We start from the raw sequence: 14,626 nt of genomic DNA on the forward strand, positions 1-14,626 counted from the left end.
GTCTAAGAAATATAGGAAACGTATTGATGACTGAAAGGAAATATTTGAGGTATTAAATTAATATTTAATTAATATATTTATCGTGGAATAAATTAACATCATGCCTTACACTGAAGAAGGACAAAGCTATGAAATAATATAAATTCTGTATAAAACTGTTAAATAATATAAACAGTGAAGAGCGCTTAAGCATTATACTTTAACTGTACTGACATAGAAATATGTACAGTATTATTCATACACTATTAGAAAGCTAGTAATCACTGTGAGTACTTATTGACTGGAAAATTGCTAATGTAGCACCCATCCATAAAAAGGGTGACAAAACCAAACCATGTACTGTAAATGTAGATCAATAAGCCTTACTTCCATTACATGTATGATTATGGAAACAATTAGAACTAAGCTAAGGATCATTGATATGGTAAACTTAAGTACAGAAGACACAAGAATAGAAGGCATTTCTTTGTTTTGTGGGAGTTTTGTGGGAGTTCAGAATATGCAGCGTTGTTGAAGCCAGTACTTTGACTTCATTCAAGAAACAGCTACAGTAAATGAGATCCTTGAATCAATTAATTACTAACTACCAAACCTAGTTTAATAGCCGAATGGCCTCTCAAATGTAACTATCCTCATGTCCTTATGAAAGAGACTTCTCCCATCCATCCATCCATCCAGTTTCCAAGTGTTTTATCCAATACAGTGTTGGATACATATCCTGGATACATGCAGAACTGGACGCCAGCTCATAGATATAGATATCGGAAAGTGAATGCCGGATAAAGTAATATAGACAACAGTTCAAATGTAATTTTGGTGACACGAGACATGATGAGGCTTATGCAAGCAGGTCTTTGGACATGTCATGCTTGACCTACAGTAGTTCCTAGTAGTTTATTAATCTAATTTATGATGAAGGCTGTTTCTACACAGATTATAGTAAATTGACTTTCCACCATCAGATGTGCTCAAATAACACCTCTCTGTCCATGAGGCGGTCCCTCCTGAGATTAATTGCAGGTATGTTTCCTGGTACTCTATGTAGGTTATACATGGTCATGAATTACCTGGTGAAAATTTACAAACATCCAGTCTAAAACAGATATATGGACATGATGGAGTCTTGATTTTCAAAATGTTGAAAAAGAGTTTGAATAAATTGGTAGAATGTTTGTTTATTAAATTTCTATGATAATATCTGACCATCTAGTTTGACTTCAAAAAGAATTATGCCATGATAATTTTCATCAGACATATTGAGTATGCTAGTCGGTCAACCTATTTTAAATATTGACATCTTACTTTAACCTTGATCACTAGAAAAGTATTATCTTATTCCCAACAATTTTATGGGACTGGATGGTCTGAGTTAAGATTTAATTAAGATATGGGAAACCGTGCACTGTTGAAGGAGTAATTATATTAATATGAAAAGATGAGATGAAGCTGCATACTGTAGATAGTCCATCCATTTATGTAGGTAGGTTTGGATGAAAAGCATTACACAACCATAAGGAATTATTACTTCCTGTTCTGGAAAAAAAAACCTTCTGCATTGTTCTGACTTTAACAGAATAACTTGACAATTATTGGTTCATCACAAAGATCTTAGGTGGAATCAGGAAGCCTATTGTTCTGTACAAATGCCAGTCGTTTAGATGTACAGTATTACTTATGGTAGACAATTGAAGAAAGAAGCTGCATTCTCAATTTACGTACGCTGTATTGAAGCAGTGATGTGAACTGTCGTTAGTTCTATCTTGAATTATTATAAGAAGCCATGAAACCCTCCTTGTGGAGTCTGAACTACAGTACTTCTTCCCTGTTGTTTTCAGCTTCACGATGCAGCTGCAGTACTTTCCCTCCAGATAGGATGGATTTTATGGATACATTTTTGCTTGGTGTATAAAACATATAAAATCTAATTAATTTTCCTTTTGTTCTTGACAGTTTAATTTCTGTTGGGTTACCCGAATTATCTTGCCATCTTATGCAGTTCAGTGCATACAAAAATGTATTGAAGCACCAGTCACAATTGGATTTAGATTATATTTCCAGTCTGCTTTGCTTTCCTAACAATCCAGAATCTTAAAACCTTTTTGAAACCTTTTCTTAAAGAACAGCAGTTTTATCAGCTTAGCATCGTAAATGTTTGATTTTTTAAAATGTATTTTAATTTTAAGAGTTCCACCAGTAATTCACCCCTGATTAGCTTTAAAATACTGTAGAAAAAAAAAACAATAGCAAAAACCATTCTGAGTGTGTTGAAAAGCAAAATGAAGTAAATATACAGTACAAGCCATTTGCTAAATGTTTTATTGTTTGCGATCATGTACAGTGTACTTACATTGGAAGAACAGTATCACTTTATTTCACAACTGGTAAGTCCAAATTGAGTTAAAGCACTAAAAAGAATGTTTTAATACTGTACCTGTTATGCCAATAACATTCTACTTTAAATCTAACCAATGTTATAAAGCTTACTTTTTCAAGTTTAATGGAGAAGCTGTCACTCTGAACAATCTTGTTGGTGTACTGTAGATGTCTGTAAGGCAGCTTAAAGATGGTTTTAAGAAAAATAGGTATGGACATTTGTACATAGGTGCAACAAAGTGTTCTGCTGTGTTTGATTCTAATTGTGTTTCTCTTTAAGAACTCAGGAAAAGGAGCCTCCCAGTTAGACCAGCCTCGATTAGATTAGTCTGTCTGTCAGGACCACTTGTTTGGGTAGTGAGAGTCAGCACCGAAGAGGAAGCTAAAGGTTAGTCTCTCAGTTGGGGGGGTATTTATGGATATAGCTAAAAAAACATGGGAAAAACATAGTTTGGTTTCCCAATGAGTACTCCATGGATTAAAGAGTGACAGTATAAAAACTGCTCCAACCTTCAGGAGGAAAAATGTTAGCTGAGCATTAGATACATGAGAGTAAATGCACAGTTCGTTTCCCTGACAGTTACCTTCAGCCACCACCAGTAAACTCACTTTCTAGTTTGCTGCTATGAAAAAAGAGGTTGGTGCTCTCTGGTGGAAGTGGTATCTGCATCTGCTAGTTTGGGCAAAGCTACAGTCAAGATGTGAGGGACGGTCACAGCTAACCCAACTGCTACTGCATTTGACATTGAGAAGTGTCAACAGGCCAAACAGGATCAGCCTGCAAGATTTAGGCTCAGCGTTACAAAAGTATTGAGGGAAAGGAGAGTCAAGGACAGAATCTTTCTATCATTTGGAAGGGGATAAAGTTTTGCACAAATCCTGGAGAGGGTTTGGTGTGTTGGAGACTCAGGACTCCGTGACTGTCCAGGCAAGTGAGTGTGTATCTATGAGGCTCTAACCCCAAGAGAAGCAGTAACAAGGGAGCACGCCCAAGAAATGGAGGTATGATAAGGGGTAGCTATATGTAGGCAACCTAGAGGAAAGGATGCTGTCTCAGTGCATAAACTGATAAATCTCCCCAAAAAGGCTATGGTTATCATTTATCCCAAAGGGAGTTGGTGTGTGTAAAAATGAAAACTTCCCCTAGAACCCTATGAAACTAATGGTAAGGCATGTTGTCTGGTTCTGGAGGTAGCATGGTTCTATGCTCTCAGGGAGTACATTCTCCCATGAGCAATGAAGTTTGAAGAAAAACACAGCCACAGATCAACTAATACACCAGATAAATTCATGTAGCTGCAGAGCCAGATGGGTGACAAGTGGAAGAATAAGTCATCCCAAGCAGCACTCTTGTTGAAAACCAGAAGCCCTGATACATCAAATTTTTTAAAAAGGTTTAAGAACTGCTTCTGAGTATAACACATCTTTTTCTAATATTTCATTTGTTTTTAAAGTCTTTTTGTGTATAAGGTTTTTTAAAGACTTATTCTGTTTAATATTTTCCTAAATTATTAATGTTGTTCTTTGACTACATCACGAGTGAAAATTCTGTAATGCATGACACCAGAGAAAAAGAACTGAGTAAAGAATCAAAATTAGGCACAATGACCTAAATCAATTCTTATGTTTTCAAGAACTGAATTAAAACAAGACAAAAATATAAATCCATTTCAGTACTTTTTTGTGGTGCCTTCAAATTAATTTATGGATTTCGAAAAGTCAATTTTACAGTAACAAAAAGTAAAGAGTTCTCAACTCCAGATGACTTGTTTTTTTATATACGTTTTGTTATAGTTCTAGTTTATACATTTGTGGCTGACCTTTTCAGTTTAAGGTGAAAATAAAACTTTCTTAAACTCAGTACAATAATACATTCAAATTGTTAGTTCCTGCTGGTAAATATAAGCCACAACCTTCCATAAGGGATGATACCTACCCCAGTTCTTAAAAAAATTAAATGAGTAGCATCTAAAAATATAGTATGGTGTAGGCTTGTAGCACAAATTGTCATTTCTTCCCTTATGTTGTTAAGTGGAATACAAGACACACAAACAAAAAAAGACTTGGCTGTCCAGAACACACAACTACTTTGTACAGTATATTGTACAATTAAACCTGGAATGTGATCGAACATTGGGCTGCAATTTGTCTCAGGGGATCAGTCTCCTTTATTTCAGAGATTGTGAAAGCATATCATGAAAAGAAAAACACACAGGTTGTTTTCTTTGGTCCTTGACTGAGGTGGGCTTAGGTGTTCCAGCCAAGTCCAACGTGAATGGCCAGGAGATAGAACATACCGACTGTCGTGGTCATGAGCATCATGGGGAATCCCAACCTGTAACATAAATCATACCAACATCAGGTGCTGTCATCAGAATCAAGTTCAGATGCGGCCAAAATAGAAACATATCTAAATGAAAATTTTATTCAATATCTACTGCACATGGATTACTCACCTGCTTCCCACCCACCCAATACTCTCACTTCTACCCTTACTACTACTATTTGCAGGCCTCAGAATACTGAACTTGAATGTACGTTTGTAAATACTGATATTCAAAAGCATGGATCACTTCGCATTTGTAAACATTACAATTAATTTGCCAAGTTGATGCCTAGTCCATGATTTTTTTTTCTAAATCCTTCCATAATTGCTCTTATGATCGCAAATATGGCTGAAACAAGAGGGGTTTAAGTATATGGAAGAGGTGGGATATTACTGTCTTTGTTTAGTGGTGCTATCTCAGACAAATAGTAAAAGATTAAAGGCTAGTTTGTAGCCTAATTTTAGTTTGTTAAGCAAAGATGTGCAGACAGTAGTTACATTGAATTCAGTATAGTCTAGCATAGATAATACTGCCATAAAATTTCATTGTTTCATTGTTAAACAACAGTCAAAGAGCTTTATTACAGTTATTCAATAAGAGACATATTGAGGCAATATGAAAATATTTCTCCTGCACACCATAATATGAAGAAGTCATACAATTTACACTTAATTTCTATTTTCTGTTATTAATCAGCTACTATTAATGATCTAGTTCATTTGTGTATGATGTTGCAGCATATGTTGAAGACCTTTGCAGGCACTTGGTTGTATCCCTAAAGCAGTGGTTCTTAAGCTTCACTGCAGCCTGCATCCCCTTTTGTTCTCAGAATGTGTTCTCACACCTTTATCCACAATCGTACAGTCAAAATAAGCAGGTCTTTCTTTAAACCTAAGAAATATAACTATGGAAAGAAAGAGATTAATTATATTTTAATTTTAATTTTGTGGTAACATTGAAAATGTTAACAATTACAGACTTTTTAAGTTTATCTTAATATACCTAGGCTTAATGATACAAAGTAGGTGTAGTTTCAATAGTTTACCTTACATTCTCCAAAAAACAGACATGTCTCACACCCCCAGGGGGTGAGTGCATCCCAGGTTAAGAACTGCCTTAGTTTTTTTTTTTTTACTTCTTTAGAATCACTGAATAATAAATATAATTGTTTGATCAAAATACATTTTGCATGAATGTTATTTGTGTATCTGCTAACTGAGTATGTACACTGTCTTTGAACTTTGAATGGACAGTGAAAGTTTATTTAGCAATTTTATGAAGAATGCATACACCTAATTTCTGTTTTTATTACATATTGTAATAAAGCAGTGGCTCCACATGCCTAATAAGGGCATACTAGAACAAATACTTTGTTGCTTAACAGGACTCCTAATGATGATCAAAAGGCTCTACATGTATCCATTTTTGTTTTATCCAGTACATGGTCGCAGGGGAAGCTGGAGCCTAATCTGGAAAGCAGTGGGCGCAAGGCAGGATACACCCTGGATGGGATGCCAGTCCGTGGCAGGGCACACACGCATACAAACACAGACATGCACACTCACACCAGAGACAATCTTACAAAAGCCCATTAACCTGCTAGTACTGTACAGTATGTCTCTTAACTGTGGGAGGAAACTGGAGCTTCTGGAGGAAACCCATGTGAACACGGAGACAATATACAGTATAAACAACAAACAGATAGCACCCCAGAAATTGAGCCCAGGGCCCAAGCACACCCAGGCAGCAATACTAAACTCTATACACGTGGGCCACACAAGGCTCTACATGCTTTAGTTTATACATTTTAGAAATCAAATCGCAATTGCTCGCTCTGTTCTTCATCTACTGTAGCTCTTCATTGGTTCTAAAGCAACAGTAGTGATGATGTAACTCAACATTTAGTGATAATTACATTGTGTTATTAAAATACTTTTTTAACAAAACAAAACAAGGATATGACATTCAAGACATGAACGCTATGTTGCTATAATCAAAGCCTGGAAGTGTATTTCAAGCATTTCCAGATACACTCTTATACTCTTGTCACCCAGAATACATTATTGTAATTCATCTGGACTTATTATGAGTGAGACACAGTTTTTAAAACTAAAAGGCCCATGGGCTTTCATGAAGAACAAACCTTAAAAGTAATTTTCTCACTCTACGTTATAGAGCTATTCAAACAACATTAACCATGCATTAAAGTGAACTCAGAACTTTCTACACAGCAACACAATTTAAGCAGCTTTGCTAGATTTAACGTTCGCTGTATAGTATGAGTCCCTCTGACATTAAAGTGCTTTATCTGCTTGATTATAAAACATTTATAATCCACCCTAAAGCATTACAAGTGTAATCAGTGCTGTGTAGCACTCTAATCTGAAAATTCTGTCACACTGCAAAGGATGTCTTTTCCTTTACTGAATCCATTGCAATTTCTCTGCTTTGCCTTAGGAAATATGATGATAACAACATTTAATTTTTTTTTGCCTCAGCAAGCATTTAAAATCCTCGATGCTTGTTTTAAGGGAATCACAGAAACAAATTACCGGCACTTGTAAAGATGAGATGCTAGCAACTAAAAGGGCACTACGAGAGAAAGACAGACAAAAACATACAGACTAAATATTATGTTATAGTTCAAAACTGCTTAGTTCTATACTGTAGGTGCTAGAATACACAGAAAGGTTATTTGGTTGCTGTCTTGCACACTAAATTCACAGCTTCACTCTACAATGAGTAACCACACAACTAAAAGCTACTTTAGCAATCAGCATGCAGTTCAGTGGATTGTGCTAGGCTTAGCAGGATACACATGATCATACATTCAGGAGGTTCCTTTATGTAGACCATCAGCCACGTGTGACAAGTGGTATAAAAGGATATATTTTGAGCAGTAAACTTTAATCATGGGTTAATAGAAATCTTGAAGAAGATTGTCTTTATAATGAGAGCAAAATAAATTCAGTATTAAAGAAGACCATAATCATTCAACAAGTGAAAACAGAACCATTTATTAGACACCTGATGCTGTAAATGTCATCTTCATTATCTAATTAAGGTCATGCATTAGTCAGCTTTCAAATACTTGTTTTCCATTAATAAGAGGAAAGAAAATATAATGTGCCTGGTTTTTAGTTTTCTTGGAAAGAGTTTTTACATTCAAATTAGCAATAAATTAAATAATGAACCAGAATGTACCTTGAGAGCTAATCATTGGCTTATTTTAAACTTCAGCTTCCAACCAAATTACAATACTTTACATTATTTTAGCAAAACAAGGGGACACCTTTCAAACTTCCTACTGCAATCTGCCTACTTGAAAATGACCACACAAAATACCATGGGACTGATTTGATTTACTTTGCCCAGTTACTCCTATAGCTGTCTAGTACAGCTGAACACAGCCTAAGATGAATCCTTTCCAGTCACTGTGAGAAAACTGTATCTGGATGGGTGGCGATTTTGGAAGATAACTTTCTCTCCCTCATCCCTCATCTGTGCTGTGAGCAAAAAGGTGGTTAAATTTTTAAAAAAAAGGTTTTTGGATGGCAGGTAGCAAAAGTGATAAAAAAATAAATATGTTTAATTTTCTTTCTGAAAAGGTACCCCCCTATCTACCTAATTGCAAAATACATTAATTAAAAAAAAAACTAAAATCAAAAGTGATCAGGATATACTGTACTGTATTTTTTAATCATCAGGACTACTTCACTCATGTCCTTGAGGAACAATAAGAATATCCTTTATGAAGAGAGTATCTTACTGACAGTATCAGCTGTTTTTTTCATTAACTTTTATTAGTCCTACCAATGGAGTATTTTTTTCCTACCAACACAATTATTCCAGATAAGTGCTTATCACAGTTCATACAACTAACTTTACGATGTTCATATAGTATTAATTCCTTATACAAAACATAACTTTAGATGAAATCTCTAAGCATTACAGTATGTATTTGAGATGTTTTTGTGCCACATAAATACAGTACACTGAAATTTGGTTTGATTTCACATTAGTCCAATAGCCAAGTCAAGCTAATGTAAATGCAGTGGATAGTTGTGTTCTGCGAAATAAACACCTGGGAACTACAACAAGCTCAGCACTGCAAGCTACAATTTAGAGTTAATGATAATAGATTCAATCTTCAGTTCTGATTTAGAGTTAATATTTTATATATATATACTACCATCACTTGAAAGTACATTATTTCAGGAGCATGTTTTCAGAGATTTATAAAAAGTTGACATGGGGACGAAAAGAGGTAGGTGTAGTAACTAGAAAAGAGTGATTGATGAGCACAAATACTTGTTTAAATAGAGTATCCACAGTATATAAGTATAGCAATTCAGCTGTACTAACGGCTTGTTAGAGGTCTTAGACAACAAAAACATAACAATAGGAAGAATTGCCCTTTGAAATATTGAAAAGTCGATATTTTCATCCAGCATACTCTAGCAGGGTAAAGCAATTTCTAAAGGTTGAATTCATAAGCAGTAGCATTCTGACCACTTCCTTTCTCTAGAGTTCAGGATGCAGAACGTTTATCTCATTGTCATGTTCAAAACCCAAGACAATGGACAATCATCTATCCTACAGTAGTTCCAGCACAACATGATGGATTACAATTATTTTACAACTAGTAGCACTCAGCAAGCTCTGTAATCTAATTTTCAGCCTCATATAGTTCAGTCTTACACCTCACAGTAGGCTGTGCTCCCATTAGCCATCTCTCTCCACCAAATTTCCAGTCTGCCTATTTCCTGCATGGGAACAGGTAGGTAAAGGTTTATTCCCTGCTGAAAGGAAAATAAAAGAGACACACAGTAACATTTCAGCTGTAGAAAAGTCTTCAGGTGTTCATTGTGTCTCTTTTCTTTTCCATTCAACATGGAATTAACCTTTACCTACTCCTTTGCAGTCATGCTGACACAGCTCTGTACTCATATTTCCTGCACATTTCTATTATCTATAAAGAATATATAGATGCAAAACTGTACAGAACGTGAGACAGACACAGTACCTGGAGAGAGATCCACCTGAAGGAAGCCCAAATGGAGTTTATGGAGCAGTACAGTATATCAACAGTTACAGTATTGCAGTTTATACTAACTCTTGGCTTAGAAATGATGGTTAGTTTAACTTATCCTGTATATGAAAATCCACATCACAGCCAAATTTGTCCATCATGTTTCTATAATTTTGTGTTTCTGTGATTTCAAATGCTTATAAATCCCTTAATTGATACAAATAAAACATACTGGAGTTCAAATTTTGAATGTGTTCACAAATAAATGCTATGAACAGAGAATCAACTGGTTCAAGTGGGAACAAAATTCTCCAAGTCCTGCCTATTATACCACTTGATACAGTATATGTACTATAACTATGTATATCTTAAATCAGAAAGTAGAGACCTTAATAAATATTATATGCTATTTTAATTTGAAATGAGTATATCTAATTAAATTACTAAAATAAATATTATACCAATGTTATATTAATAATTTGTTAATATTTAATAACTAGTTTCCATAGAGAAATGTCTGTGATGCACTTTATACTGTAACCTTGATCAATAAACTAGTGTTAAAATTATAAAAAATTAAAAATGTGTTTATATGTGACATTCAATATTTAGTAATCATGCATAACTAAACACATTAAAAACAGTGAACGCTCAAAAATTAAATAGTAAATACAACTATTTCTTGAAACAGACAAAAGGCAATGTTTCCTTTAGCAGATGCAGTAGAAACATCTTTCACATTATAACTTAAAACAATCATTACAATTGCAGACCTCTAATAGAGATCTATTGGTATTTTTATTTTGATCTGTTCAAAATAAACATCAAAATACTTGAGAAAAGTTAAGCATGTTCATTCTTAACTGTTGATGCGGCAATGCTAACTTGTTTGAGTATGACATTGTGACAGGCTGTTATTTGTCTGCAGAATATTTTAGATTAAATTTAAATTAAAATCTGTGAGTACTAAGTGACAAAAAGTGTGAAAAGGTGCACCGAAAGAAGTGGTAGTTACTGTAGGTTACATGTATGAAAGGAACAGGGATTCACCAGTGTTAATCAATTTGCAACAATTACTCTCATTTGCAGAAATGTGGCCACATGGCCACATGACGTCTATAGGGCATTCAGGGTTCATCTAGCCCTAATCACTGCAGTCCACAAAAAGCCAGAAACTGATTGATGGACATAGAACTATCAATTGCATGATTAACCTGAAAGAAAAGATAATACAGTTCGGAGGCAGCACTGAAAGATGTTTTCTGCATAGCATCAAATACTGTATAGACACAAAAAATCCATTAATCTAAAGGTATCCATACATTGTTATCAGGCTGCATAATTGCAGATCCACATCAAAATAAACACTGTCACCGTAACAAAAACAAAACTGAGGCCACTGGTGAGGATAATCTAAAAGTGCTCTTGTAATATGTGTAGGTACACTGACCTGGTAGATGGCATCAGCAGAGAGGCCAAGTGAGAGGGTGTAACAGTAATCTTGGCAGGAAAGTACAGATTTTGTAGAATAGCTGGCAAGGAAGGGGCAGGTTCTACAGATGTTTTTGTTTTCAGAAGAAGCAACAGGAGATTGCCAGGGAAAAGATGCTTTTGATGTAGGAGAGGGAGTAGTCAAGTGTGACACAGGAGAGGGGTAGGGAGGAGTCATGCAGAAAACAGATGGAAAGGTCCACAGAGGGGGAAATGGAAGAGAAAAGTGTTAGGTTAAAATTGTCTCGTTTATAGTACCATAACACCTATGGGACTGCATCCAGGAGAACATGACTAAAGTAAAGTGGGTGACAAAATCACCAAAGGAAAAAGATGTGGGAAGTGATGAGAGGAGTCCAGGAGTGGATTTATATGGAGAAGTAGTGGACACAGGACAGATGCTGGAAAGCAAAACAGTGGAGAGAGTTTAAGGGGAAGAGACTGAGAACTGGTTTGTGTGACAAGTGAGGTGGTAGAAGAACAAACCACAAGCAGCGCCAGACATTCCTGTGTCAGCACACGTTGACGAGAACAAACTGATTCATGGAGACAAAGGCGGAAAAGAGGATTATCAAAAAAGGATTAACGCAGAGGTGAGGGAGAAAGCATTATCCGAGTGATGGGAAAGGAGAGTTGGGCAGTTGCTCTTGAGTTTGCCAAATAAAAGTCATACAGTATAGGCTCAAGCAGAACACGCTGCAAGAAAAAAGCAGCGAGTTGGTGTTGCACCAACTGCTTGAGCATTTTAGAGAGAAGAGGAAGATGGCAGACAGGATGACAGGCTGAGGGGACAAGAAGTCTAAGGACTTTAGAACCAAAGGGAAACCAGCCCTGTTACATTTTCCCACAAAAAAACTGATTTTTTATAACAACACAGGCAAATACAGAAACAGCGCAAACAGGGCAGAATACATTTTATTCCATATCTCCTCTGAATTCCAGGAAGAGCCAGGGAAAAACTATAGTTCCCAGAAGACCAGTAAACAAGGCGGAAGATCAAGCCTGCAGTATGAAGCAGGAACTATATTTTATTGGTGTTTTGGGAATGGAGAAGGCCCACATCAGTGGGCTGGAGGAAGAGAGTCCTGCTGAAAGGTACAAGTATGTGACCCATAGTCTTCAACTACTCGAACAGCAAAACAGTGAGTGAAAGAAGAGTGTGAGTAAAATTTAAAAAGAGTGTGTTCTGCCTCAGGAGGAGGAAATATTCACACCAGCAACTAGATGCTGAAAATGACACACACAAAAAAGCCAAAACCAAAAAGCCGAGGGAAGTAAAAGAGAAGACTGAACGTTTTGTTTAAAATCTAGAGAGTGCCTATACTTAAAAGTGCAGGATAGCTGCAAAATTTTTAACCAAGCAACTTAGTTCGATTCAGGATTCATTTAAATAAAAAGTTCGCCTGCAATGCAGCAGCAGGGGCTCCCAGGACCAGGATTGAGAATCCAATCCAAAGTTTTATGCAATGGCATTACAGTGGAATACAACATGTGAAACATACTATACATTTGTTTCAAAACAACAAAGTCTCAGAAACACATTTGAGACTCTTTAGGATAGTGAAACAGAACCCAAATTAGGATTTCCCAAACCATTGTCCAGTATTCATAACTAGGATTTGAACAACCACCTATCTCCTCTTTTTACACTGTATGAGTATAAACGAGTTCTCTCTTCATGTGTCACTGGAAAGCAATAAGCTCAGTGCAGCTCCAAGTTCCAATTAATAGCTGATCATGTTCATTTCAAACTTTTCATTTCCTGAGAAATGGGATGGTTTAGCTCTGCTTTAGTGATTCACTCTCAGCCTCTTTATGCAAGATTTGCTGAATCAGAACACTCTTAAAAACCCATTTAGAAATGTTCTTTCTAAAAGCCTTTTAGCTGTAGCAGTCTTTGGGAAAATACAAAAAGGTTTTTTTAGAAGCTTGGTGTGTATTTGTGAATCCAAGTGTTTATATTTGATTTCATTTCCATGTAGTAAGCAGAATAAGCCCAATATATACAGTATAAAGATTATTCATATTTTATTGTATCTTTCAAGGACATTTTGTGAAAATTTTAAAAATTATGTGCAGGCAATTAGTTTAATTAAAAGCACTATAAATGTGATGTAATTGAATTGCTTATTGCTTTTGGAAAATTCTTCAGGTATATATTTTTACGTAAAAATGGCTGATTTAAATATTTATTTAGCCAATATTCAATATTTGTTTATTCCATAAAGAGTTGGAAATCTGCTGGTCTTTCATGTACCCAATAAAAACGAATCACCAATCATTAGTGAAGTCTAGCTCAGCAAAATAAATGAATGCCAAGAGTTATTTTCAAAGGAGATTTGGAAGAGGATAAAAACCTTTGAAAACATAATTCCAAAGGTTTGTACATGACTTCAGGTTAAGTTGTTACCCAAGTTATGTGATTAAAGAACAAAGCAAATTTTAGATATTTTACCTTGAGTGACATACAACAAAAACAAAATGGAAAACAATAATAATAATGAAGAACACAGTAAAAAGTGAAAATCCACAACGCAGAGTTAATTCTCTTTTGGCAGGAAAATAGGGACATTAAAAACCTAAGTTTAAAAAAAGTAATAAAAAGAATGAAAAGATAAAACAATTGAAGTTACATTAAAAAATATTTTTTTAAAAAAAATAACAGTATAATACAACACTAATACATTTTATTTACCTTCATTTATTTTGTGTAAATACAGCAACAAGATCAATTACAGATGCATTTATTTTACTTTCATTTGTACTAACAAATGAGGATCATCTCATTAGCAATAGCAATACCATTGCTTTTGCTAGAACCTGAGACTCTATGCCCCTGGGAACTCTCACAGATGTGGAATGCAAATGTAAATTATAATGCAAATGCAACATTGAGCTGTGAATAACTAGTTTGCAGGTCACATTTACAGTGCTTGCAAAAGTAATCCCCCCTTCCAATGAAGTGCAATTTGGATAAATTATAAATGATGTATGCGCATTTCTTTACAGTGAATATTTTTAATCAAAACTTGAATGCTCAAACCAAACACTTTTATACTGTAAGTGAAATAAGTTGAATATGGGCAAAAACTGCAAAGAAAAATCAAAAACCAAAATACTTTAGCAGAGGAAGAGGTGTTAGTGGAGCCAGCAGGGGGCGCTCACCCTGTGGTCCATGTGGGTCCTAATGCCCCAGTATAGTGACGAGGACACTATACTGTAAACAGGCGCCGTCCTTCGGATGAGATGTAAAACCGAGGTCCTGACTCTCTGTGGTCATTAAAAATCCCAGGGCGTTTCTCGAAAAGAGTAGGGGTGTAACTCCGGCGTCCTGGCCAAAATTTCCCTTTGGCCCTTACCAATCATGGCCTCCTAATAATCCCCCTCTATGAATTGGCTTCAT

The 14,626-nt window shown here is 35.6% G+C and overlaps 1 protein-coding gene across 4 annotated transcripts in view; it reads right to left on the reverse strand.

The window, feature by feature from the left end:
- Window positions 1-2,302: 2,302 nt before the first annotated feature.
- oca2 (oculocutaneous albinism II) overlaps window positions 2,303-14,626 on the reverse strand; it is a 124,557-nt gene continuing 112,233 nt past the window's right edge. For all 4 annotated transcript variants that reach the window (XM_088598337.1, XM_088598346.1, XM_088598321.1 and 1 more), the window contains one exon: window positions 2,303-4,708. In XM_088598337.1, coding sequence (XP_088454463.1) covers window positions 4,621-4,708 — 88 coding nt within the window. In that variant the 3' untranslated portion in view covers window positions 2,303-4,620. The remainder of the gene's footprint in view (window positions 4,709-14,626) is intronic.

The sequence above is a fragment of the Lepisosteus platostomus genome, chromosome 2 (genome assembly GCF_059453375.1).
Source record: "Lepisosteus platostomus isolate fLepPlt1 chromosome 2, fLepPlt1.hap1, whole genome shotgun sequence".
NCBI lineage: Eukaryota > Metazoa > Chordata > Actinopteri > Semionotiformes > Lepisosteidae > Lepisosteus > Lepisosteus platostomus.